The 27,390-nt window shown below is 42.4% G+C and overlaps 1 protein-coding gene across 2 annotated transcripts in view; it reads left to right on the top strand.

Annotated features, from left to right (window-relative positions):
- The window catches only part of LOC115578593 (major histocompatibility complex class I-related gene protein-like), a 50,409-nt gene that overhangs the window by 22,592 nt on the left and 427 nt on the right, over positions 1 to 27,390 (top strand). Inside the window, exons 1-7 of one of the 2 annotated variants that reach the window (XM_030411639.1) lie at positions 896 to 950; positions 4,812 to 5,081; positions 6,137 to 6,415; positions 6,851 to 7,172; positions 7,345 to 7,348; positions 14,145 to 14,241; positions 14,431 to 14,448. The exons of the other annotated variant lie outside the window; for it this stretch is intronic. Of the exons in view, the coding sequence (XP_030267499.1) occupies positions 896 to 950; positions 4,812 to 5,081; positions 6,137 to 6,415; positions 6,851 to 7,172; positions 7,345 to 7,348; positions 14,145 to 14,241; positions 14,431 to 14,448 (1,045 nt within the window). Of the gene's footprint in view, positions 1 to 895; positions 951 to 4,811; positions 5,082 to 6,136; positions 6,416 to 6,850; positions 7,173 to 7,344; positions 7,349 to 14,144; positions 14,242 to 14,430; positions 14,449 to 27,390 lie in introns of those variants that run through there. 2 annotated transcript variants of the gene reach the window in all.

Below are 27,390 nucleotides of genomic sequence, written 5' to 3' on the forward strand. Positions count from 1 at the left end.
CATTAAACACAACTGGTAAATTCAAAAAGAATCAGTTTCTGTGCTGTTGGGATCTAGTAAGTAAAAATTAGAGGAAAAAACATGAACCTCCAGCTGCTCTGTATTTATTAATAAACAAGCTAAAAGAATGAACTTGAAATACTTAAATTAAATTAACTCAACTGTTTGTTACATCATGCTGCTTTTCAGCTGTTTCTGAAGTAATGTTAAGTTACTGTTGTCAAATCACCAGCAGAGGGAGGACTTCAACCATATTATCATTAAAAAGGGAGCCAGTTCTGTCTTTCATACCACAATAAAGTGATATTTCATACAATAATGATGCAAGATAGTGATATGATTACAGTCATAATAATGCTGAATTCTCTTGGCAGGGCCAGATTCCTGGATGGTCCTCTGGTTCTCGCCCATGACTGGGTCTGCAGGATGAACTGAATCAGAGCTCTACACAGGGGAGAGAAACAATGTGGGAATCATCCACCAACCTGCAGTCAGACAGAAATCAAGTGTCGCTCACTTGAACTCAGAGATAAGACAAAACTAATTCTCCAGTCAGACCCAGTTTCTGATTCTAAATCTGTTTAGTCCTGTTTTTTGTTTTTTTTGTTTTTTATCACCATAGTTATATGAAAAATGAAGTGAGGGAGTTTACTGGAGAAGCTCATCCTTGGGCTCTGTGGTGTTTTTGAAGATAAGGGATTTTCCCAGTTAGTATTTATTCTTTGTTAATACGTTACTGTATGTGAAGGGTGTTGGTGAGGACAGAGTCACTTGGAGGCGGTCTGGATTATTTTTGTTCTCAGGACAGAAACTCTCTCCTCCCTCTGCCAGGATAAACAACAGGAAACAGCTGATCCAGCTCGGTCCTTCACTCACTCGTCTTCATCAAATCAAGATGAGAACGTTATTGTTGTTGCTTCTCTTCTGTCACGTTTCATCACCAGGTAAGATCACATTTTAAACCTTTAAACTCTTTAAACTTCACAGTCCACTCGACTCTTTTCTTCGAGTTTAGTTTCACTTTCAGTGGAGTAGCAGAAACTGGACTTTGTGTGGGTCAGTGCAGAATGATGTGGGCCATCTATTCCCAAAACAAAGAAGGACTTATAAAAACCCAGAAGCAGCAGCAACAGTTTCAACAGAGCTCAGTCTATAAAGGCTGATACAACAAAACCCTGTCTGTTACATCCTGATTCAGACTAAAACATATTTGCATGCTTATTTGAATTAATAGAGAACAACAATCTGCTTTATTATTGTTAAATCAACCACATACTGTTCATTGAAATCTGGATGAAATGTATTGATCAATCTGTAGAGTGAACGACTTCCTCTGCCCTGGAAAAACCTGCTATATTACACTAAACTGTGTTTTTTATGGTATTTTTAGTTGATTCTTCTTTTTGACCTTTCATTTTTTGCAGTGCAAAATTATCTGGGTGAGAAAAAAACAAACAAAGAATTTCTTCCTGTTGTTTTCTGAAGAAATCATGAATAAGAGTATCAATATCATATTGAACTATTTCCTGATTATTAATGTCTGTTGATGATATATCACTCAGAAATGATTGTCCGCTGTCTTTCCTAAATACTGAAAAGTAGTCACACAAACAGCCTCTTCATATATCTGAGAAAACATTATTTATTTTCAACATTTAAACTGTTAAGAGAGACCATCCTGTCTACTTTAGCTGACATCAGCAAAGTTAAGTAACCCCCACAAGAGTTATTTCATAGGGAATGTGAGGCAGACCCATCCTTCTTTTCTTTCCCATTGGATAGATGTACCATTAATATATCAAAGTGACCAATTAGGAGAAGTGGGCGGTTATGGACAATAGGCTCTAATAAGGCCCGACACACCAGAGAGAAGGGGGGTGGCACTTGGAAAACCTCCTAAGAGCAAAGGCTGAGGTTTTGATGGAGCAGAGGGCAAGCATTTTGGCATTGTTTTGTCCACAGATTTGATAATATCAGAACGCGGCCGCTTCCGATCCGGACTCAAGGCGCTAGATTCTGTTTTAATAAAGATTGCTTCATCATTCCACCCAGCCTTGCCTCCACAGGATCATTTAATGATCAAACTACACGCCGACACCTTTTAGGAGAGAAGCCCAGAAACAACAATACAGCCAGAGATTAAATATAATCTGAATAGAACGACATGTCCCATCATAGAAGTGATTAAGAAACTTACTGTATCAGCTTCAGGAGATGCTTCGGATACAAAGAGCTGTGAGACTGCTGTTTGGGTTTTGTTGGTCCTGACACTGCAGGAGAGCATCTTCCCAATCACATCAGATTATCAGATTACTTTTTCAAGGTAAGTGAGGCAACACTGAAAGTGTACCATCATGGATCAACTTCAGTTCATACTGCTGCAAGTCCAGTTTCATTTTTTCTGTTTGCTGCTGCTCCATTTCTACCTTCAACCCAGGGGTGTCGCTGGGAGTGCAAAACATCCGGGGCTTTAGCCCCGCGCAGTGTTGCCTACGTTACCTTGAAAAAGTAATCTGATTACTGATTACTCCTTAAAACTCATTCGAAGCTTGATAGTACTGGAAGGATCAATGTCCGGTGTTGCGGAGTGTGAATAAACGTAAATATTATCCAACTGCTCCTGCTCCAGCCTTGTCGTGTTCCAGTGCTCATGGGCTGGGTCCTGAATGTGGTGGTCCAAAGAGTGATTTTGAGTTGTTCATTGTGAATGCTGTTGTTTCTCTGGTGGGCAGTGAGGAGTGTGTGCCTGTAAAATTTCTGAGAGATACAGGCGCTAAGCATTCGTTCATTTTGGGATCAGTATTGCTGTTTTCGCCTGCAACAGAAACAGGGGATTTTATTCTGATGCGAGGTATGGAGATGGGATTGGTACCTGTACTGCTGCACAATATGCTGCTTGATTGTGATCTGGTGCAAGGTGTTGTTGCCGTTGGTGTGTGTCCAGCGTTGCCAGTTGATGGGGTGGCCTTGATTCTGGGAAATGATCTGGCTGGGAGCGCGGTGTGGGCTAGTCCGCTGCCGTCTCCTTTAGTGACACCTAAGCTGATAGTAACGGTTGGGCCGGATGAGTGTGGTTGGAAATATCCCGATGTGTTTCCATCCTGCGCCGTGACCCGTGCACAGCGTGCTAGGGCTGCTTCAGACGTGGGTGTTAGTGGAGAGCAAAAGGAGACGAAAGCTGTGATTCCTCTACCTGATCTTCCCCCGTCCATCCCTCGAGCGGAGTGTTTGTTACTTCTCGAAAAAATTCAACTCATACCAGCTGGACTACTCAACAATAGAGAAGGAAGCGCTGACCCTCATTTGGGCACTTCAACACTTTGAGGTTTAATTTGGTACTGGGGGGAACCAGTAGTCATGTATACTGATTATAACCCATTGACCTTTTTGAGTTCACTGCACTGCCCAAACCAGCGTCTGATGCGGTGGACTTTGTTCTTGCAGGGCCATAATTTAGAGGTCAGACTCATTAAGGGCAAGGCCAATTTAATCGCAGATGTTTTTCTCGTGCCCCGGTGGGCTAAATAGTAGTTGGATAAAAGTGTGAGAATAAATTCTGTGGTTAATGTGATAATTGTTGCAAATCCTATTGTCCTTTCCACTGAGGTGTCTGGACTGCAACACATTCTGGCCTTTAATTCAACTAAGTTTAAATTTAACCTGCTCCTCCTTGAGTAAGCTAAGGAATGTAGACAATACGGGGCTCACAGCTCCAAGAGACCTTGGAGGCAGCATTCAGCTGTGTGTGGGTCAAAGGTTAGCAGGAGACAAGGCCACAATAGGGACTAAAACAGAGCCTGACTCCTATGTCAGGTGGAGGAAGATATCTAAACGTGTACATCTCCAGAAAAGGATAGAGAGATCATTTAGGTAATTTTGGAGTATAACACCCAAGGAGGGACAGTAACAGATTTAGCCATTTATGGGAGATGAGCAGAGAGATAGACCACCTCCTTTTCATGTCAATTGGATAGATGGACCCTCAACCCACCGCAATGACCAATTAGGATTAGGCAGGTACAGCCCAAGGGACTTTAAGAAGGCCCCTACGAGTAGAGACAGGGGGTGGCACTTGGAAAAACCTCCTAAGAGCAACAGGCTGAGGTTTTGAGGGAGCAGAGGGCAGAGCATTTTTTGGCATAGTTTTGTCCACAGATTTGAAACTATCAGAACGCGGCCGCTTCTGATCAGGACTCAAGGCGCTAGATTTTGTTTCAATAAAGATTGCTTCTTCACTCCACCCGCCTTGACTCCGCAGACTCCTTTTATGATCAAACTACACGCCGACACCTAAAGGAGAGAAGCCCGGAAACCACACCACTATTCTCATCTCCCTATTAAAATGCTTCCTTTACAGGTACCCGCTTGCAGAGGGGTGGGGTGTCTGTAAGGTAGTAGTTGTGTTTTTTTGGGTTTGCGGCGATCCCTGTCGGGTCCCCGTCTCAAGGGGGAGGGTGTGATGACCCCTGCTGTTGAGGCAGCAGCCTTCTGATGTGACTTAGGTTTGTGGGAGGAGTTTGGTTGACCAGGAACACCTGGGCCCAATGTCCTGAGATTATAAAACCCACTAGTCATTCATTTAATCTTTCTCTCTCCTCTCCAGCAGACGTCCCACGGGGAGATGTGGCAGCCACAGCTTTCCTGAGTTTCCTTATGCTCAGTTCATGCACTTTACAACGCACATAACTTCTCGGTTGCAAAATGACCTGGTCTGGTGTGGACAGGGCCTAAGACTAGACCAGCCTATGTTTTAACTGAGTTATACTGAATTTTGATTATAATTAATGTTATTTATAAGCTCCTTTGTCCTGTAGTGCTACACTCCATGAAGACTTACATGACTGCATCAACTGGAATCCCAAACTTCCCAGAATTTGTGTTAACACTGGAAGTTGATGAACTTCTGGCAGGTTACTGTGACAACAACAAAAAGGTGGAAGTGAAACAAGGCTGGGCAAAAGAATTCTCAAGAAAGGATCCTGAGCAGTTGGAGTGGTACAGACAAGAGTGTTTCCAGGGTTTGCCAAACTCCTTCAAAGCTTTCACTAACACTTTGATGCGTCTCTACAACCAAAGTGGAGGTACAGTATGTAACATGTTAGCCTGTTTAACTTTTTACTGTTCTGCATCTTAGTTGTAAAGTGACCCAGGGCCTCAAGATACCAATCAGTTCACACTCTGACGTCATGTTGCTAAATTTTTGATATAGTGAAACCTCAGGACATTTGAGAGGGTCTCAGGGAAATTCAGTGTGTCCCCGATAAAATGCGTGATTTCTGATAAATTGTAGAGTAAAATTAATGTTTGATGTGTTATGGTTATAATCATAGTTATATGGTTGATGGAAATGCATTTAAAAGTTTTGAAAACCAATCAAATCAAATCTGAAAACAAAACACAGGCACATCTAACCCTAACCCTGAATGCTGCACTAGTTTAAAAAAAAGCCAACTGACAACATGGTGGTGAGCTGATGAGATGAAATGCAATTTGGGGGAAACAAATGCTAATCTGGTTTAGGACACAAAAATGTGTCATGCCAGCCGTGCTCTGACAGTGTCTTAAAGCGTGGCCACTTGCCAAAGACAATTACAAAACAGTATATTTTTGTGTTTTGTGATTAAAGTTTAAAGCAGTAACTCTGTTCCCCTGGTAACACTTGAGAGTTTGACTAATAGCTGACTAACAGAGCCTCTCTTCGTCGCCACTGCACATGTATAAATGTTCATGACAACGTAGGCCCTGAGTGTAGATTACGACAGCAGTTCTGCATAAAGCCAATTTTTTTTTGTTTGTTTGTTTCATTATTCATCAGATTTAAAGAGATTCTCCCTGTTTTTTTAATTTATACTTTTCCAGCTCGAATTGAATAAATAAATGGATGGATGACACATGGACTGTTGTTGCTGGCATTGTTAAACATAAAGTTATTTAGCCACCAAGAATATCAACCGTTTTACTGTGTTACATTGCTTAGCCTGCATAAAGAAGTGGACTGATAATAATCTGATTCATGAACACATCCGACTAAAAAAACAGCAGTCGTCACACAATGTACAATGTTTTTAAGATCATCTTTCCACTGAATGTTTCATCTGTGAATCAGTGTTAATTACAGTCTCTGTCTCTGTCTCAGGTGTCCATGTTTTACAGAGAGTGAGCGGCTGTGAGTGGGATGATGAGACTGAAGAGGTCAAAGGTTTCGCTCAGTTTGGTTATGATGGAGAAGACCTCTTGGAATTGGATCCAAATTCATTTACATGGATCGCTCTAAGACCTGAGGCTGTCACGGCCAAACAGATATGGGACGCTGATAAAGATTTAATAGAAGGCCATAAGTTTGTTTTTACTCAGATTTATCCAGAGTTGCTGAAGAAGTACGTCGAGTATGGGAGGAGCTCTCTGCTGAGAACAGGTAGAATCACCTGACCTGATGTAGTTTATTAGACACAGTGATCTTCATATAGGCTGCTCAGACTGAACTGTCATTGTATAATTAATCCAACCTGTTTGACATCAGCTTTTTTGTAGTGGTTACATTAGGACATTACTTGGCCACCATCAACACTGTCCTCCTGCTTTTTAAAAATCAATATTTAGTCGGCCGACACTATTACAAACTGTCAAAAGCACATGACATGATTCACATCATGCTGCTGGTTTCACACTATTCCCCTGATCAACAGTTTGCAGCAGTGATGTGCCAACAAACATAGTATTGTAACAAAATAGTCACAAAAAGCACTTTCACACCTTCTGTTATTGATTCCAAATGTAATTTCTTAATCTATCTTTTACCTTGTTTCTTTTCCTCTCTCTCCTCTTTAATATCTCTCTCTTTCCTCTCCAGAGCTTCCCTCAGTGTCTCTCCTCCAGAAGACTCCCTCCTCTCCAGTCAGCTGCCTCGCTACAGGTTTCTACCCTCACAGAGCCTCACTCGTCTGGAGGAAAGATGGAGAGGAGCTTCATGAGGAGGTGGACCACGGAGAGATCCTCCCCAACCACGATGGAACCTTCCAGATGAGTGTTGACCTGAACCTTTCATCAGTCACACCTGAAGACTGGACGAGGTACGACTGTGTGTTTCAGCTCTCTGGTGTGAAGGAGGAAATCATCACCAAACTGGAGAAAGATCGGATCAGAACCAACGAGGGTAAGAGTGAGATCAGAGGGTGCTGAAGGGGAGTGCATGGGAATTAATCTGGGGGAAAAAACAGTAATAATAAACTATGATTGTATTCAACAGTGAAGCCCAGTAACATGACCGTCCTCGTCACTGCTGCAGTGGTTGTTCTTGCTCTCATTCTCATCGGTGCTGCTGGATTCATCGTTTACAAAAAGAAGAAAGGTGAGAGAGAAAAAGGAAAGATTTCACTACTTTGATTTCAGTCTTTCAGTTGATTTCTTTTATTCAGAGTATCAGAGAAAGTAAATACAGTCAGCACTAAACAGACTGAGTATAAACAGATACTCAGTCTGAGTGAGTAGAAGAGAGGAATAAAGTGACTAAAGATAATCTGGCATTTACAACTGTGACAGTATTGTAACTGCAACTGCAATGAACCAGCTTTGGGGGGGCTCAGCTTGCAAAAGGTTGAGAACCCCTGGCCTAAGCTATTAGCAAGCTGATGCACAAGAATGGCAAAGGAAGTGCAGCCAAGTTTCCCAATGCTAACATGCTAGTTTGACAGTGATGAGCACCAACAATAGCCATGTTTGTTACGTTACATTCATCTAATTGTAGAGCCACCAATCTCTGTATGTCTGTAGGCTACAGACAGACACATCATCAACTTCACACTCAGCAGGTTTGTTGCTGAGGACTGAAGGAAGTAAACATGAAAACCTGTTTGATCTCATGGGAGCGGCCCTGTAACTGTCTCAGAGACACTTTAATTGATGTGTTTATTGTACATGTTTCTGTTATAAGTACATGATCATTTAAGTTCATAAAGTCATCAAAAATGTATAATAACCAGTTCAAAAGATACTTGAACATCTGTATAAGAGTATATTGCAGAATTTAATGCCTGTTTAGGTGATTAGCATTTTGGGAAATGTGATGTCATATGATGAGGTCACTTCAGTGGCATTTTGGGTCAGAACAGCCCGGCTGTGGATGATGAAGAAGCAACTTTAGACTTTAGAATTTTATTTATCCAACATCTGGGAAATTCACTTGTCACAATAGCAGGTTGACAGACATGCAGACATACAGTGAGTACAGGACTTAGAACACTAAATAAAATACTAAAAAAAGTATAAAAGATAAAATATAGAAAGGATGTCATGTACATTATATATACAGGAGGCAAAAAATGTGCATTATATACATTTAAATAAAGTGTCAGAGTATTGCTTTGTTGAAGGTTGGATGCATAAATAAATAGTGTTTAAATACAGTGTTTAAAAATAAATAGACTCAGTGTATGAATATGAATATGTAAAGTTGTATGTAAACAGTAAATGTATTCTTCATGTGGACCAAGAGGCACACATGGTAATATTCATTATATGTTTAATGCTTATGTGTAATATTGTTAATACACCTTTGTATGGACATTAATGGTGCATTTTAAGTTGTTTTATTTTATTTCAGCACATTTCAGTTATGCTAATATGTTTCCCACTGTTTAATGAACACTGGCTTGTGAGACTTTGACAGTGAGGGAAATCTGTATGTGATTTGTGAAACTTTTATGTCCTTCATTTTTGTTGTAGTTTTCACTGTGTCTGGGTGTCTGCTGAGACAGAGAGAGGGAGGGAATAAACCTTGAAAAGACATCTGTATGACTCGTGGCCTTTATTTAATTGGACTGGTGTAGTTACAGGCTCTGACGAGTCTGTCAGCAGTTCAGTGCAGCACATTATCAGATCATCTGTGCAGAACAGCTGGTTTATATATCTACTTTTGATGATGTTCAGTGTTTTCTTACATGTGAGCGGGACTTGACATAGTTGTAGGAGAAGCAGCTGAGGCCAATATTAAAAACTTAAAGGTGCAGCTAGCGGTTCGGACTCAGACCACCGGGGGAGTGTTGGTGTGTATCTGGGGCTTTCTGGATAGCGAGCTGACTAAACAAAGAGATTAAAATGTCAAATCTGTCATTTCTTTACATCCTGTTGGTAATTTTATTCAGGTGCTCAACAATTCTTACACAACTACTAACTATGGTGAGTCTGTTCCAACCAGACAGTGAGACATGGTGTTTGGACTGCTCAGCAGGAATTCATGTGAAGTTACCAATGAAAACAGTTGGGCCAGACACTGTAATCTAGACTAAGCAGTTTCAGTGTAGATATCAGGCCGGGTCACACTGCAGAGTTTCTGCTGTCTGTTGTTTGTTTGAGTGAAGGATTTAAAGGCAGCTTAAAGATGTTGAGGTCAGGGTTAGAGAATAGTGTCTCCTGTCAGAGGGCTCAGTAGATTTGTAGTGGACCAGTCTGATACCCACTGCAGTTCACTGATGGTCCAAACATCATTCAACATGAATACTGTACAAACAAATCTGTTGTTCTTTGCCTGAGAGGTGGTCAGAGGATCTGTTTAGAAAGAAAGTGAAACAAATGATGACGTAGAAAACTGAGAGACTCAAAGTGAAAAACATGATGAAACATGTTCATTCACTGTAGTCAGTAAAACATTAAAACATTAAATGTACGAGCAACAATCAACAATAATGAAATCAACCAAAGAGTAAAAAGAAAAAATACAAATAATCACATGTTTTCCCCATTAGAGCTCTGCCCACTTCAAACATGCAGCACGTGATTCTGGAGAAACATAGTTGATTGTTGAGTCTCATTCCCAGGTCATCAAATACCAGAGCTTTGGGTCGGGCAGCTGTGAAACTCTCAGCCTCTATTTCATACATGTCTTTGCTGCCATCTAACGGCTGTTTAGTGGTATTATATACAGTATTACAAACAGGGCTGTGACTTGTGTTGTGGAGCCTGATTCCCTTTCAAGTGTCTGATGTAGAATAAGTTATAGGTGGTGATACAAATGTACATAGGGACACATTCTCTGAGATCTTAACTATCCACTGAGACCAAGATCATGTAAATTCACCTGATAGTTGTGTTTAAAAAATAAATACTTTTACACTTTGCATTTTTAGAATAACACGAATTTAAAGAACATATTTTTTCCTCTCTGTTGACTTTGGAGAGTCGGTCGTCCTAAAAGAAACAAGATGCTGTTCCGTAAAGAGCAGAAGTGGCAGCATGTTCTTGCTCCATCTACAGGAGTAGTTGAAGGTGGAGTCGACACGGAGGAAGGGAATGGTTGGTGGCGGGGCCAGAAATTGGAAGATCAAAGATGGACGTTGCTTCTTGTTATTTATTTATGTTTTCTTTTACAGCTAATGCTAGTGGGTGAACTGGAGCAGGCAGTGAAAACCCGTACAGAAACCCAGAGAACATGGTCGGTCCACTCAGGTGACAGTTAGAACCACTGAGTCGTAGTTATCAGCTGTGACAGCATCGTCAGAGGCACTGTCCTCCACTCGTCAAGTTTTGAAGAGCTTGGTGAATCTTTTCCACAGTGATCTCAAACTACTGGTTCTTATCAGGTATCACCTGCTATCAGAGCTCTAAGTCTCATCACCAGACTCTCCTTCATCAAAATCATCAACTCATCAAACCTCTGCAGTTTTTTCAGGTTTGCAGTCAGGGTTCTGCTCTCGCTCACCATGGCCTGTAATTCCTCCTCAGTCGTCTCATCGTCGTCCTTGACGATGTCTTTCAGGTGGACACATTCAGCTTTGAGCTCTGTAGTCTCCTGGTTGTCTGAGTCATAGAGGTGAAGCAGTCCGTCATAGCAGCTGAACGTGCTCTTGAGCTGTAAACCCATGTTGGATTGAGCCATCAACTCCAGTCTGAGTTTATCCTTGTTGTCCTGAATCAGTCGTTCAAGCCGTTCGACTTTTCCATCTACACACCTCCCCCCTGACACCACAACACCCCCCTCCTCCTCCCCCACCTCAACACAATCCCTGCCTCACATCACTGCAGACCAGGTCAGGTGACAGCTGAGGAAGCTCCGGCCCAGGAAAGCAGCAGGCCCAGATAAAGTGTGTCCGAGACTACTGAAGACCTGCGCTGCAGAACTGGGGGAACCACTAAAAGACCCCAGGTACAACACGCCCAGGACTGCCTGCAGTTTGTGTACCAGCCAGATGTTGGTGTAGAGGATGCCATCCTCTACATGCTACACCGAGTCCACTCCAATCTGGATAAGGGAAGCAGCACAGTGAGGATTCTCTTCCTGGACTTCTCCAGTGCCTTTAATACCATCCAGCCCCCTATACTTCAGGACAACCTGAACAGGATTGGAGTGGACCCTTATCTGGTGGACTGGATCAAAGATTACCTCACTGACAGGCCACAGTACGTCAGGCTGAAGGACACCACGTCTGACACTGTGGTCAGCAGCACTGGAGCCCCCCAGGGCACAGTGCTGGCCTCTCTTCTCTTCACCCTGTACACCTCGGCTTCTGTTACAACTCAGAGCTGTGTTACATAGAAATACGATACATACGGATGTATCGGGGTGACAGAGAGGAGGAGTATCGGAGTCTGGTGAAGGACTTTGCTCTCTGGTGTCACACTAACTGCCTACAGCTCAACACCTCTCAGACGAAGGAGCTGGTCATTGATTTTGGGAGGTCCAGACCAAGACCACGACCAGTCCTGCTGAGGTGGAGGCTGTACAATCATACAAAGACCTCCGGCTGTGGCTGGATAATAAACCTGACTGGACAACACACACCAGCCACCTGTACAGGAAGACACAAAGCAGGTTGTAATTCCTAAGGAGATTGTGGCCTTTCAACATCTGCAGCAAACTGCTGTGGATGTTTTACCAGTCTGTGGTTACTAGCATCCTCTTCTACACTGTGGTGTGCTGGGGGGGGGGCAGCATATCCAAGAAGGAGACCTCCAGACTGGATAAACTGATCAGGCGGGCCGGCTCTGTGGTCAGCATGAAGCTGGACTCACTTGTGACGGTGGCAGAGAGGAGAACACTGGACAAACTGCTGGACATTATTGACAATGCCAGCAACCCCCTGCACACCGTCATCAGCACCCAGAGGAGCCTGTTCAGTGGAAGGCTGCTCCTTCCCAAGTGTAGGAACAACAGACTCAAGAACTCCTCTGTCCCTCATGCCATTATACTTTACAACTCCTCTCTCGGGGGAGGAGGAAATAGGGGAAATATAGGAAATAGGGTAAAGAGGACAGAAGGGAAGGAGTGGTAGCACTGTGCAATTAATAAATTAATAATCTACTCATACATACCTGTGCAATAACTTGATCCACCACTTAAACTATAATATATACTTAAACATATATATATATATATATATATATATATATACTTAAACTATAGATATGCCAGACTGTTCATGAAAAACCATGTGCAATAATAACAGAACCATAGCAGATACTGTGTACCTGTGTACAGTTTTACGTGTGTGTGTATATATGTATGTACATATATATATTTATATTCTTACAGTGTTATTTTGTATTTATGTACTTATATGTATATTTACATGTATATTTTAAATGTATGTATGTATATTTCTTGCATATTTATATATGTATATATTTATTTATGTATATATATATATATATATATATATATATATATATATATATATATATATATATATTTATATATCTATGTATAATATATTGTATTGGTTTTCTATCTTTATATGGGTGTCGGGTACCTTGGTGTCTCTTCTTTCTTGATCCTCTACATGTAACAGTGCTGTGTGTGACATGGAGCTTCAATTTCCTTGAGGGTACCTCCCAAAAGGATGAATAAAGTTGTCTAAGTCTAAGTCTTAAGTGCAATAATTAAATTTAATTCAACTGATAATTTCTGCTAATGTCATTTATCCACTGTATGAAAACACAATGCCATATACAGTCCTATATATTTATCTTTATCTATATTCATCCTCTTTACAGTTCTCTACAGTTATCTTATTTGATTTTATTTTCCATGAATTTTATGTTATACTTTTATTCTTATCTTTACTTTATACACACACACACACATATATATATATATATATATATATATATATATATTTATGTATATATATATATATATATATATATATTTATATATATATATATATATATATATATATATACAGGGTTGGGAGGGGTACTTTAAAAATGTAGTCCGATACAGTTACTAATTACCTGTTAAAAAATGTACTCAGTAACGTAATCCAAGTACCACAATATTAAAGTAATTTAACTTGATTACTTTAAGTTACTTTTGGATTACCTCAATACAAATGCAAATAAAGACTTCCTCTGAGGAACACATAAAGCAAACTAAAAATGTAATTAATTGTAGGGTATGTTAGATTTATTCAGTTTTATTCATTGACTACTAACTATTCTGCTGTATTCAAGAATTACATCACATATTACAATAAAAGTTGTAGTAATAATAATAATAATAATAGTAACAATTATTATTAGTGTTATTGTGACTACTAGGCCTATTTCTAGTAATAGCAGTAGTAAAACACCCCCACATACAGGATGTAGAATCACCTTACCTGATGTAGTTTAATGGACACAGTCATGTTTATACAGTCTGCTCAGACTGAACTGCTGTTGTGTTTTCACTCCAGTCAGTCTGACATTACATTGTTGTCTCTGTTAAAAGTAGAAATAGTTTCATTGAACTCTCTCCAGATCTTCCCTCAGTGTCTCTCCTCCAGAAGACTCCCTCCTCTCCAGTCAGCTGCCTCGCTACAGGTTTCTACCCTCACAGAGCCTCACTCGTCTGGAGGAAAGATGGAGAGGAGCTTCATGAGGAGGTGGACCACGGAGAGATCCTCCCCAACCACGATGGAACCTTCCAGATGAGTGTTGACCTGAACCTTTCATCAGTCACACCTGAAGACTGGACGAGGTACGACTGTGTGTTTCAGCTCTCTGGTGTGAAGGAGGACATCATCCCCAAACTGGAGAAAGATCAGATCAGAACCAACAAAGGTAAGAGTGAGATCATCTTCAATAATAAATAAAAAACTATTTCATTGTTTTGATCTGTTCTAACCTGCTTCATCTGCACCAGTCTTAATTGATTGTATTCAACAGTGAAGTCCAGTAACATGACCGTCCCCATCACTGCTGCAGTGGTTGTTCTTGCTCTCATTCTCATCAGTGCTGCTGGATTCATCGTTTACAAAAAGAAGAAAGGTGAGAGAGAAAAAGATTTCAGTATAAATTAAAGACAGAAGTGATGAGAAAGTAAATACAGTCAGCAGTAAACAGACTGAGTATAAACAGATACTCAGTCTGAGTGAGTAGAAGAGAGGAATAAAGTGACTAAAGATAATCTGGCATTTACAGCTGTGACTGAAATTATTTGTCTTGTTTTGATTTCAGCCATCAGCCCTCCATCTTGTAAGTAAAACTTACTTTGGTTCTATTTCAGCTGATCTGACTCACACTTCATGTTTTAGATTAAAACATGTGTCACATTATTGTGCAGATGAACTTTTTCAACACTGTTTCCTGTATTTCTTGTTTGAGCAGCTCAACAACAGACACCTACCAACAAAGACACCCAGTGACTCTTCTGATAACACTTTATCTACTACAGAGGGAGAGAGAAATTGAAGCTGATGAATCAAACGCCGAATGACAAACACACTGACTCTTCTGGTGATGAAGGTGAAAAGGCAGAAAATAACATATAAAAAGGACTGATTGAAAAGGTGTGACTGTTCTGTGTTCTATGGTTCTGACTGGTTGTTTGATTGTTGTTTTCTTCCTCTAATGATGTACAACTTAGGTGATGCCAGATGATGCAGCCCTTATTATCATTAAGTAAGAGAGAGTTAGAAAAAACTACACCTCACCATGTGAATGTAAGATAGTTTGGACTCTGCTGTCCACTTACATCTCATGGAGAAACATCATTCCTTTAAGGACAACAATATAAACATCTTGGCCTAAGAAGTTCCTTATCACCCACCTACAAGCTGTACTGAGTTCTCTCTTCAGACAGCTTTACAACCATTCACATCTGGACTCACCTAGTCTTAGAAACCCACACGAAGGCCAGTTTGACCGACAAACCACAAGTGGCCCTAAGAACTCTGAAACTCAGAGTTCAAAAGTGTCCTTAATGACTCTGTAAGGACACTCCCATACAGAGTTTAAAAGCCTGCAGCTCCCCTCCAGTTAGTTAGAGCTGAAGAAGCCTCTTGGGTGAGACGTGGTACTGAACCAAGTCCAGTTGCCAACGATACAGCACCTGATTTGTTGGTGTGCCGTCAGTTATCTGCGTAGAGTAAATGGAAGTGAAAATGAAGAAGAAAATGCTGTTGTTTTTTCTCCACTTAGATTGTTAGTTTTAAAAAGAAAGACACTTCCAAAAGTACAGGAAAAATCACTGCACCTGTTTTTTAATCTTAGAGGTAGGTTGTCAATTTGACTCCCTCTGCTTAAACAGAGTTCAAACTTTGAAATGAAGTAATTTTGTGATTAGCAACAGAAAAAACTAATGAATATTAAGAAATGTCAAATCTGTCATTTACTGTGTTTACATCCTGTTGTTAATTTAATTTACTTGTGTTTTTTTAAATGTTTCCAACAACAATTCTTACACATTGCACCTTAAAAACCTTAACTTGGAGATAAGTCATACTGCAGAGTTTCTGCTGTTTGTTTGGCTGAGTGAAGGATTTAAAGGCAGCTTAAAGATGTTGAGGTCAGGGTTAGAGAATAGTGTCTCCTGTCAGAGGGCTCAGTACATTTGTAGTGGACCAGTCTGATACCCACTGCAGTTCAATGATAGTCCAAACATCATTCAACATGAATACTGTGAAACCAACTGTTGCCACATTTTACTGTGTACTGATTGTTGATGAATTTTCCTTCTGATCTGATCTGATCAGATTAACCCAGGAGAGGAAGGAGATTCAAAATATGTGATGCTATACGTTGAAGTGTTTGATGAATCTCACTAGTCCATCTTTACAGGCCGACTTTAGTTACAAACTATTCTATCTCTAACTGTACAACTTGTTCATTGATCAGTTTATAGAAAACATGTATAGTAATCATATAATAAGACACTTAGTGGTGGTGACATTTAAGTCATGTGACTGTGATGTCGTCTGTTTACAGCCTAACATTATCTTTTTACTAATAGAGATTTAATTTATGCTTTGAAAATCACAAAAGTTGATTTCATCTGTGAAGATTATCTTGATCAACAAAACATGTAAGAATCATAAACTTGTGTTTGTCACAGAGATTATTTTCTGCATTTCTTTCTACAATCTAATTCAAAAATCTCACAGACTTCTTGTGGAGGGAACCAGGGTGATGCTAACTTCAGGGTTAGTCTCCAAAAATAGTTTATTGCGGCACCAATCTATAGATAGAGAATATGGAGTTTGGTCTATCATGGAGCCAATGCGTCTCTCGTATGAGCATGAATGTTGATAAATGTTCCGTTACATGTGTTTGTCCCGTAATTAAGATAATAACACTTAGATATTAAGTATGTCACAGTCATTATATACAATATTTAAATATTTAGTTAAGTGACAGTAATCTTATAATTGTTAATATGTTACTCTACTTCACACTTGGCAGGTTTGTTGCTGAGGACTTAAGGAAGTGCAGTGTCAGATTTTGCCAATTCGTGACATGTGCAACATGAATACATTTTGACTGAACAGAATTGTGCATGTCCATATGTAATATATACCATGTCGCTCTCTCTCTCTGTCATACCTTTCCATATTCAAATTATAAAGCTGTTGTTGTGATCTACTTTACACAGGCTGCTGTGTGTGTGTGTTTGTGTGTGTATAACCGTGTGAAATCACTAGTAACATGCCAGACTCCGTTAAAATCCAGTGATTTTAGGAGTTGTTGCATCACAAGGAGAATCTTAATAAACTCTGTGAAATGGCTGCAGCAAATTTTAAATCCTTGGTGCCTTCTTGTAAATTCGGCATTGAGTACAAAATATTGAGGTGTTTCTTTCCTTGTAAAAAGTGTCACCATCGCTGTAAAAGCCTGTTACTTCTTGGCGACAGAAGCGGAGAAATTCTCCGGACTCCCTTTAAAAAAGCTCAGTTTTGAAATGTGATGCATTTAGTGAAATGCTGTATACAACACATTCTTTCATATTTGAGCCTGCTTGTTAATTTGGCAAATGTTATACATGAAGATTTTTCTTTCTTTGTGTAAAAAGTGTGTATCTGTTTGTTCTAATGAGCACTGGTCACTCAAGACGAAGCTAGAACACACGATGAGCCAACAACAGGCTCAACTACACCAATAACAGGCTTCTTGGACATTTATTCATTATTTTACTGTAACATAATGCACAATAATATCTACATGTAATGCAACAGTATGACAGATTTGATGATAACACACAAACTGTTCAGATCAGAGTGTTGTGGTGCTGAGACTCCAGTCATGAAGGGCTGCTGTATCTTTACAAGCCACCAGATGTCAATATGCTGCAGAGTTTGAAGCCCAAAAGCTCCATAAGGCTTCATCCACCTCTCTCTAGTTCAGACTCACTGAAGGAGTGACTGTTCAGAATGTACTGTGGTGGGAGGGGGGTGAATCTACCGTTTCATGTGATAAGAAAGCGAGACCATCCGACATTACTAATATTGTTCTTTGGACCCTCCCCCAATTCATTTTTTTTTTTTGCCTGAGCAACAAAGTGAATTAACTGGAATGGCAGAAAGTGACAGAAGCTTTAAGCGCTGTGAGTTCAGAGCCGCAGACTTTGGAAGAGTTTAAAAAAAGTGGTCTGATTTCAAGCGAGAGGCCAAGAGATGCATCTCTGTGCACGAGGATCCCCACGCTCCCTCCACCTGATGAATGCAAGTCTTACCATCAAGTGTCGCTCACTTGAACTCAAAGACAGGCTCAGAAAAAAAAACCTCTTCAGTCTGACCCAATCTCTGACTCGAAGCTGTTTTGATCATTTTGTTTTAAATCACCATAGTTATGTGAAAAAGGAAGGAAGTGAGGGAGTTCACTGGAAAAGCTGATCCCCCCGTTCTGTGGTCGGGGCTATTTTAAGGTAACCATGTTGCTGAATAAACTGTTATTCACTGTTAACACTTTACTTAAGGTGAGGGGTGTTGGTGAGGACCAGATCACTTGTAGGTGGTTTGGACTATTTTTGTTCTCTGGACAAAAACTCTCTCTCCTCTCTCTGCCATGATAAAATAACAGGAAATAGTTGATCCAGCTCGGTCCTTCACTCACTCATCTTCATCAAATCAAGATGAGAACGTTATTGTTGTTGCTTCTCTTCTGTCACGTTTCATCAGCAGGTAAGATCACATTTTAAACCTTTAAACTCTTTAAATTTCACAGTCCACTCAACTCTTTCCTCTGAGTTTAGTTTCACTTCCAGGGGAGCAGTACATCGTCTCTACAGCGCACAACACTGTTCATTAACCACTTTATTGCACTTTGTGACTGTTAATTCAGCATCCTCAACCGAGATGAGATAGTGATCACACAGGTCCACAGAGTCCTTCTGTGTAAATGTCTTGGACTGTACTGATCCTCCTGGAAACAAGAGTCCAGCTCTGTCAGCTGTCTGTCAGGATATCATTCCAGATGTGTTTGAGTCATGTCATCATTATTTCACACACTTGTTGCTTTTCTCAAACCAGTTGTGGGCACAGATCCAACAAGCCGTTTCTCTCTGGTCCCAGCTCTTGATTTCATTTTTCTGCATCAGCTGTTCTGTTAGCTTCATAAGTTAATAATAATAATAATAATAATAATACATTTTATTTATACAGCGCTTTTACAGCTCTCAAAGACGCTTTACATAAAACCAAAAACAGAGGAAAAATACATAGAGAAATAAATGAAAAGTACATATAAGGACAAACAAACAATGTGCAAATAACTGTGTGTGTTTGTGATTACAAAAACTGATGGGGGGCACAGAGAAAATATCTATTATTGCAGGTTAAAGGCAGATTTAAAAAGGTGGGTCTTGAGTTATGATTTGAAGGTGGATGGGTTAGAACAGTCAGGGATGTATTTGGGGAGGGCGTTCCAGAGGGAGGGGGCGGCTATGGAAAAGGCTCTGTCGCCCCAGGTGCAGTGCTTGGTCCTGAGCGGGTGTGAGAGGAGGTTAGCGTCGGATGATCGGAGGTTGCGGGATGGAGTGTGGTGGTGGAGCAAGTCTGTGAGGTAGGAAGGGGCCTGGTTATGTAGGGCATAAAATCACACTCCGAATCATCTCTAAACTGAGCATGGCTCTCCTTTAGTCCCTCAAATAGGTCAATGCACTCAGAGATTGATCATGTTGGGCTTTGTAAACCCTGTGTGTCAAAATCATTCAACTTCAATAATTCTCCCTTTCAAAAAAAAATTCTGAAATTCTGTTCACTGCTCCAGATTCGTAAATCCAGATTGTGTCCACAAATCGCTCAAGTTTCGAGCATGGTGTCGTGGATGGAGCTCTTTTTGCACTTCCGCAAACCTGCATGTCTGCTGCTGCCTCTCATGAAACTGTGCATATTGTTCACTGTATCAAAGAATGTGTTAATGTGCTGCGAGACACCGAATTCAGTCTGTGAGAGTGACAGTGGACGTTCACGTCTCGAGAAAAAGATTGTTTTATAATCACATGCACACCTCCCTTGTTTCCTGACACAACAGAGGCACCGTCTAAACTAAATCCAACACACAGAGATGGGTCAAGTTGCAGTGGTTCAATCACCTGTAATATCTGCTCTGACATAATTTCGTCCCTGAATCTGATTGTCTGTTCTTTTATTTTCCCTGCATGAACAAATCTCACACTAACAGCTACGAGTTCAAGCTTTGACTCATCCTCATACCCGTCTGCCATCGGGACATAATAGCTGCCTGGTTCAAGGACTTCAGCTTTGATCCTGAACAGCAAAGAGGCTGCTGACTCCAGCAGCTCATCTTGAACAACTGGGCTCATCAAAGTTCTGTTTGTTTGACACACAACAGTACAAAATCCAAAATAACTTTTAGACGGTCCTGATTCCTCTGGATAAATGAATAGTTGATGGCATCACGGTTCATTGTCTGAGACATTGTTGTGACAGTAATGTTACATTGACTGAAAATGTATTTTGTCTAAACTTGGCCCATTACTGACTATACACCTGTTTCAACTTGATCAGACTGATTTAACTGAGTCACACTGACTTCACTCCTCCTTGAACCGGTACCTTATCGTGGTGGAGGGGTTTGAGCACCTGAATGATCCTAGGAGCTATATTGTCCGGGGCTTAATGCCCCTGGTAGGGTCTCCCAAGGCAAACAGGTCCTAGGTGACGGGTCAGACTAAGATCGGTTCAAAAGCCCCTAATGAAGAAGTTAAGATCGAGGAAGTGTACGTTGCCCGGAATGGCGTCAACGGGGCCCCACCCTGGAGCCAGGCCTGGGGTTGGGGCTCGCAGGCGAGCGCCCGGTGGACGGGTCTTTGCCCCACGGGACCTGGCCGGTTGCAGCCCGAACGAGCGACATGGGCCCGCCCTCCAGTGGGTTCACCACCTGCAGGAGGGTTCAGAAGGGGCTGGTGCAGTGCGATTTGGGTGGCTGTCGTGGGCGGGGGCCCCGGCGACCCAATCCCCGGATGGTGACTCTAGCCATAGGGACATGGAATGTCACCTCGCTGGGGGGGAAAGAGCCTGAGCTGGTGCGGGAGGTTGAGCGGTACCGGCTAGAGATAGTCGGGCTCACCTCCACGCACAGTCTGGGCTCTGGAACCCAACTCCTTGAGAGAGGCTGGACTTTCTTCCACTCTGGAGTTGCCCGCAGTGAGAGGCGGCGAGGCGGTGTGGGCTTGCTTATAGCCCCTCAGCTCAGCCGCCATGTGTTGGAGTTTACCCCGGTGAACGAGAGGGTCGTTTCCCTGCGCCTTCGGGTCGGGGATAGGGCTCTCACTGTTGTCTCGGCTTATGGGCCGAACAGCAGTGTAGAGTACCCGGCCTTCTTGGAGTCCCTGGGAGGAGTACTGGAGAGTGCTCCAACCGGGGACTCCGTTGTTCTACTGGGGGACTTCAATGCCCACGTGGGCAGCGATAGTGTTGCCTGGAGGAGTGTGATTGGGAGGAACGGCCTCCCCGATCTGAACCCGAGTGGTGTTTTGTTACTGGACTTCTGTGCTAGTCACGGTTTGTCCATAACAAACACCATGTTCAAGCATAAGGGTGTCCATATGTGCACGTGGCACCAGGACACCCTAGGCCGGAGGTCAATGATCGACTTTGTGGTCGTGTCATCTGACCTCCGGCCGTATGTCTTGGACACTCGGGTGAAGAGAGGGGCCGAGCTGTCAACTGATCACCACCTGGTGCTGAGTTGGATCCGCTGGCAGGGGAGGAAGCTGGACAGACCTGGTAGACCCAGACGTATTGTGAGGGTTTGAAGGGAACGTCTGGCGGAACCCTCGGTCAGGGAGGTCTTTTACTCCCACCTCCGGGAGAGCTTTGACCAGATCCCGAGGGAGGCTGGGGACATTGAGTCCGAATGGACCATGTTCTCCACTTCCATTGTTGACGCGGCTGTCCGGAGCTGTGGCCGTAAGGTCTCCAGTGCCTGTCGTGGCGGAAATCCCTGAACCCGGTGGTGGACCCCGGAAGTAAGGGTTGCTGTCAGGCTGAAGAAGGAGTCATATCGAGACTGGTTGGCCCGGGGGACTCCTGAGGCAGCTGACGGGTACCGGCAGGCCAAAAGTTTGGGGAGGCCATGGAGGAGGACTACCAGTCGGCCTCGAAGAAATTCTGGCAAACCATCCGGCGCCTCAGGAAGGGGAAGCAGTCCTCCACCAACACTGTTTACAGTGGGGAGCTGTTGACCTCGACTGGGGACATTGTCGGGCGGTGGAAGGAATACTTCGAGGATCTCCTCAATCCCACTGACACGCCTTCCATAGAGGAAGCAGAGCTGGGGACCCAGAGGTTGACCCATCCATCACCCAAGCTGAAGTCACTGAGGTAGTCCGGAAGCTCCTCAGTGGCAAAGCACCGGGAGTGGATGAGATCCGCTCTGAGTACCTCAAGTCTCTGGATGTTGTGGGGCTGTCTTGGTTGACACGTCTCAGCAGCATCGCGTGGCAGTTGGGGACAGTGCCTCTGGACTGACAGACCGGGGTAGTGGTAGTGATTTGTTCCAACTATCGGGGGATCACACTCCTCAGCCTTCCTGGGAAAGTCTATTCCAGGGTACTGGAGAGGAGAATTCGGCCGATAGTCGAACCTCGGATTCAGGAGGAACAATGTTGTTTTTGTCCAGGCCGTGGAACACTGGACCAGCTCTATACCCTCCGCAGAGTGCTCGAGGGTTCATGGGAGTCTGCCCAACCAGTCCACATGTGTTTTGTGGACGTGGAGATAGCATTCGACCTTGTCCCTCGTGGTATTCTGTGGGGGGTGCTCCGGGAGTACGGGGTTGGAGGCCCTCTGCTAAGGGCTGTACGGTCCTTGTACGACCGGAGCAGGAGCTTGGTTCGCATTGCCGGCAGTAAGTCAGACCTATGGTCATGAACTTTGGGTTCATGACCGAAAGAATAAGATCCCGGATACAAGCGGCCGAAATGAGTTTCCTCTGCAGGGTGGCGGGGCGCTCCCTCAGAGATAGGGTGACCACCCGGGAGGAGCTCGGAGTAGAGCCGCTGTTCCTTCACATCGAGAGGAGCCAGCTGAGGTTGCTCTGGCATCTGTTTCGGATGTCCCCGGGACGCCTCCCTCGGGAGGTGTTCCTGGCATGTCCCGCCGGGAGGAGACCCCAAGGAAGACCCAGGACACGCTGGAGCGACTATATTCGCCCAGCTGGCCTGAGAACGCCTTGGGATCCTCCCGGAAGAGCTGGATGGAAGTCTGGGTGTCCCTGCTCAAGCAGCTGCCCCCGTGACCCGGCCTCAGATAAGCGGACGAAAATGGATGGTTGGATGGATGGACACTGACTTCATCATATTTCTGAGTGTAATGATGAGTGTGTGTTCATACTGAATGGAGGCTGTTTGTTCTGCAAGTTACATTTAAAACTTTTGCATTTTGATCCTTTGCAGCAAACACACACACTTCATATCATATTTATATTTTCTCTTAGCTTCATACTTATGATTAGTGTTATTTATGATCCCATTTGTTTGTCCTGCAGTGCTACACTCCATGAAGTATTTCCTAACTGCATCAACTGGAATCCCAAACCTCCCAGAATTTGTGGGGACACTGGAGATTGATGAACGTCTGGTGGGGTACTGTGACAGCAACAAAAAGGTGGACGTGAAACATGACACTGCTAAATTATTCTTCACAAAGTATCCTGAGCAGTTCGAGTGGCACAAACAAAGATGTATCCACTTTTTGCCAAACTCCCTCAAAGCTTACACAAACAGTTTGATGAGTCACTTCATTGAAAGTGAAGGTACAGTATGAAACATGTTATAGTCTGTTTAACTTTTCACTGTTCTGCATCTTAGTTGCAAAGTGACCCAGGGCCTTAAAGGAGAACTTCGGTCAATTTAAACATGCAGCTTCATTGCTCAAGCTACCCTTGACTTGCCAGTACCGAAGACGCGAACAAATTTGGTCCAACCATTACAGAGCTCCGTGAATGGAGATGTAGTATTGAACGCTAACAGCATGGGGTCAGAAATTTACACTGTGTTTTAAGCGTCTTAACATGCTCCACATCTCACACCAAAAGTTATGCAACATCAGCAGACACCTTAGCACACAGCACTGTAGCGTGTATGACTCAAAATGAATAAAAAAGTAGTTAAAATAGTGTGTTTGTGCAAGCAGCTACTTACCTGTTTGTTGACATCCGTGTGTTCCGGTAGCTAGACCAAACTAGCATATCCATCGAGTGTGCACTTAACAGGCTTAACAGGCTATTGTAAGGCTCATGGCTCATGACAGGCTGTAACATGGACATGTGCATTATGAACATAAACACGAAAATGCTGGATTACGTTTCCGTCTCCGCCAGTGAGGGAGTAAGTGCACGCTCGACGGATCGACTAGTTTGGTCTAGCTACCGGAAGACACGGATGTCAACAAACAGGTAAGTAGCTGCTTGCACAAACACACTGTTTTAACTACTTTTTTATTCAGTTTGAGTCATACACGCTACAGTGCTGTGTGCTAAGGTGTCTGCTGATGTTGCATAACTTTTGGTGTGAGATGTGGAGCATGTTAAGACGCTTAAAACACAGTGTAAAGTTCTGACCCCATGCTGTTAGCGTTCAATGCTAAGTCTCCGTTCACGGAGCTCTGTAATGGCTTGACCAAATTTGTTCGCGTCTTCGGTGCTGGCAAGTCAAGGGTAGCTTGAGCAATGAAGCTGCATGTTTAAATCGACCGAAGTTCTCCTTTAAGATACCAATCAGTTCAAACTCTAACATTATTTTACACATAACCTGAAATAGAGATTCATGTAAAGTAAACCATCATATCAGTTTGTCTTCAGTGGTCCAGCCACTACCTGTCATTCATCATGTCAACATTAATCAGCTGCTAGTTAGACTTGTTGCTGAAGCTGTTAAACACAAACTACTGATAATAATCTGATTCATGAACAAACAACTAAAAAAATAGCAGTCATCACACAATGTACAATGTTTTTAAGATCACCTTTCCACTGAATGTTTCAGTTGTGAATCAGTGTTAATTACAGTCTCTGTCTCTGTCTCAGGAGTCCATGTTTTACAAGAGATGGGAGGTGTTGAGTGGGATGATGAGACTGAAGAGGTCAAATGTTTCGCTCAGTTTGGTTATGATGGAGAAGACCTCTTGGAATTGGATCCAAATACATTTACATGGATCGCTCTTAGACCTGAGGCTGTCATCGCCAAACAGATATGGGAAGCTGATAAAGATATGAGAGAACACTATAAGACTGCTTTCACTCAGATTCATCCAGAGCGGCTGAAGACGTACGTGGAGTATGGGGGGAGCTTTCTGCTGAGAACAGGTAGGATCACCTGACCTGATGTAGTTTATTAGACACAGTGATCTTCATATAGGCTGCTCAGACTGAACTGTCATTGTATTCAGGCTTGGGGAGTAATGGACTACATGTAACGGCGTTACGTAATTAGGATACAAAGAAACAGTAACTGTATTCTGTTACAGTTACAGAAAAAAAAGACGTAATCAGATTACAGATACTGGAAAAAATTGGGATTATTAGTTGGATTACAATTAAAATATATAATGATGAATGATTAATAAATGTGAATGAATTAATCTAACACTTGCCAATGCGGCAATGCCGTATGCACGCACGCACACATTACTACAGTTCACAACAAGTCAGTCACAACCACGCTCTGCTCTCAAGTGAAGCCAGGCGGCTCATTATGGCCTCGAGCACTAGAGAAAAAATGCTTTCACTGCGTGGAAATTTCGCCATTACTCGGTTTCTAAAGAAGTAAGGGGGAACAACATCACTGTACAGTGCAAGCTGTGCCTCCCAGCTGTGCACACACTGTCATCGTCCAAGGACTCCACATCTAATTTAAAGAAACATTTAATGGTAAGCGAAACTGCGAACGTTAGCTAGCTACACAGAAATTCTGCTAGCTAAAGTTAACATTAGTTAGCCTGCTAACCAGGCTCGGGCTTTGATTGTTTCAACTACTGCTGCTGCTGCTGCTGCAACTAGGTACTACTACTGGGTCTGTGGGTGGTGCTGCTGGTGACTGGGATGGTACGTGTTTAGGTTTTTTGGTAGTTTTGAAGTTTCGTTTTGGTTCGCTCCCGTTTGCCCTGTTAAAATAAAGACATTACATTGTTAATACAAACTCAACACTTCCTGTGTCCGTCTCAAATTAAAAGTCCTCTAGCATAAATAGCTCAGTAGGCTTTTATTGTGAAACATTTGCACGGACTTCATTGTGGAAAACTTGTTGACTTGCGAGGGCCCCATAGGCAATTGAAATGTAGCTACTGCCACCTTGTGAGCCTTGTACGTTACAAAATTGCCTGAAACACCTGCAGTGACTGAAATGGGTCACTAACACTTAGATCACAACAAGATATTAAAATAGCATGATTATATTAGGAAATTGTATGGGTAATTATTATTTTTTTTTTATTTTTTTTTTTTATATACTATTATAATCCCAAATTGGGAAATTCCTTTTTCCACTCACATTACACACAGGTGCGCACACACAAACACACACATGCAGTGTAGAGGAGATGAGCGAAGGGGCAGCCACACATGCTACGGCGCCCAATGAGCAGTGTTAGGGGTCGGTGCCTTGCTCAGGGGCACCTCGGCAATGCCCAGGATGTGAACAAGCACTCTCCAACTGCCAGTCCACATCATTCTTTGGGGGACAAATAAGTGACACACATCCTGTATGTGGGGGTGTTTTACTACTGCTATTACTAGAAATAGGCCTAGTAGTTACAATAACACTAATAATAATTGTTACCATTATTATTATTATTATTATTATTATTATAATATGTGATGTAATTCTTGAATACAGCTGAATAGTTAGTAGTCAATGAATAAAACTGAATGAATCTAACATACCCTACAATTAATTAAATTTTTAATTTGCTTTATGTGTTCCTCAGAGGAAGTCTTTATTTGCATTTGTATTGAGGTAATCCAAAAGTAATTTAAAGTAATCAAGTTACATTACTTTAATATTGTGGTTCTTGGATTACGTTACTGACTCCATTTTTTAACAGGTAATTAGTAACTGTATCGGACTACATTTTTAAAGTAACCCTCCCAACCCTGATTGTATTATTAATCCAACCTGTCTGACATCAGCTGTTTTTGTAGTGCTTACATTTGTTTTAGTCCTGACCAATCACAGACATCTTCGGGTGACATCACTCACCATCAAAGCTCAGACTGTGATGTCACAGTTAGTTTAAAGAAAGTGATTTTACAGTTTCAGTGTTTCACAACAGAAATAGTTCCACTGAACATTGACACTGTGATTGACGACCTGACTGTGAATCATAAGAACAGAATATCTCTCTCTTTCCTCTCCAGATCTTCCCTCAGTGTCTCTCCTCCAGAAGACTCCCTCCTCTCCAGTCAGCTGCCTCGCTACAGGTTTCTACCCTCACAGAGCCTCACTCGTCTGGAGGAAAGATGGAGAGGAGCTTCATGAGGAGGTGGACCACGGAGAGATCCTCCCCAACCACGATGGAACCTTCCAGATGAGTGTTGACCTGAACCTTTCATCAGTCACACCTGAAGACTGGACGAAGTACAACTGTGTGTTTCAGCTCTCTGGTGTGAAGGAGGAAATCATCACCAAACTGGAGAAAGATCGGATCAGAACCAACGAAGGTAAGAGTGAGATCAGAGGCT

Source organism: Sparus aurata, chromosome 3 (genome assembly GCF_900880675.1).
Source record: "Sparus aurata chromosome 3, fSpaAur1.1, whole genome shotgun sequence".
Lineage (NCBI taxonomy): Eukaryota > Metazoa > Chordata > Actinopteri > Spariformes > Sparidae > Sparus > Sparus aurata.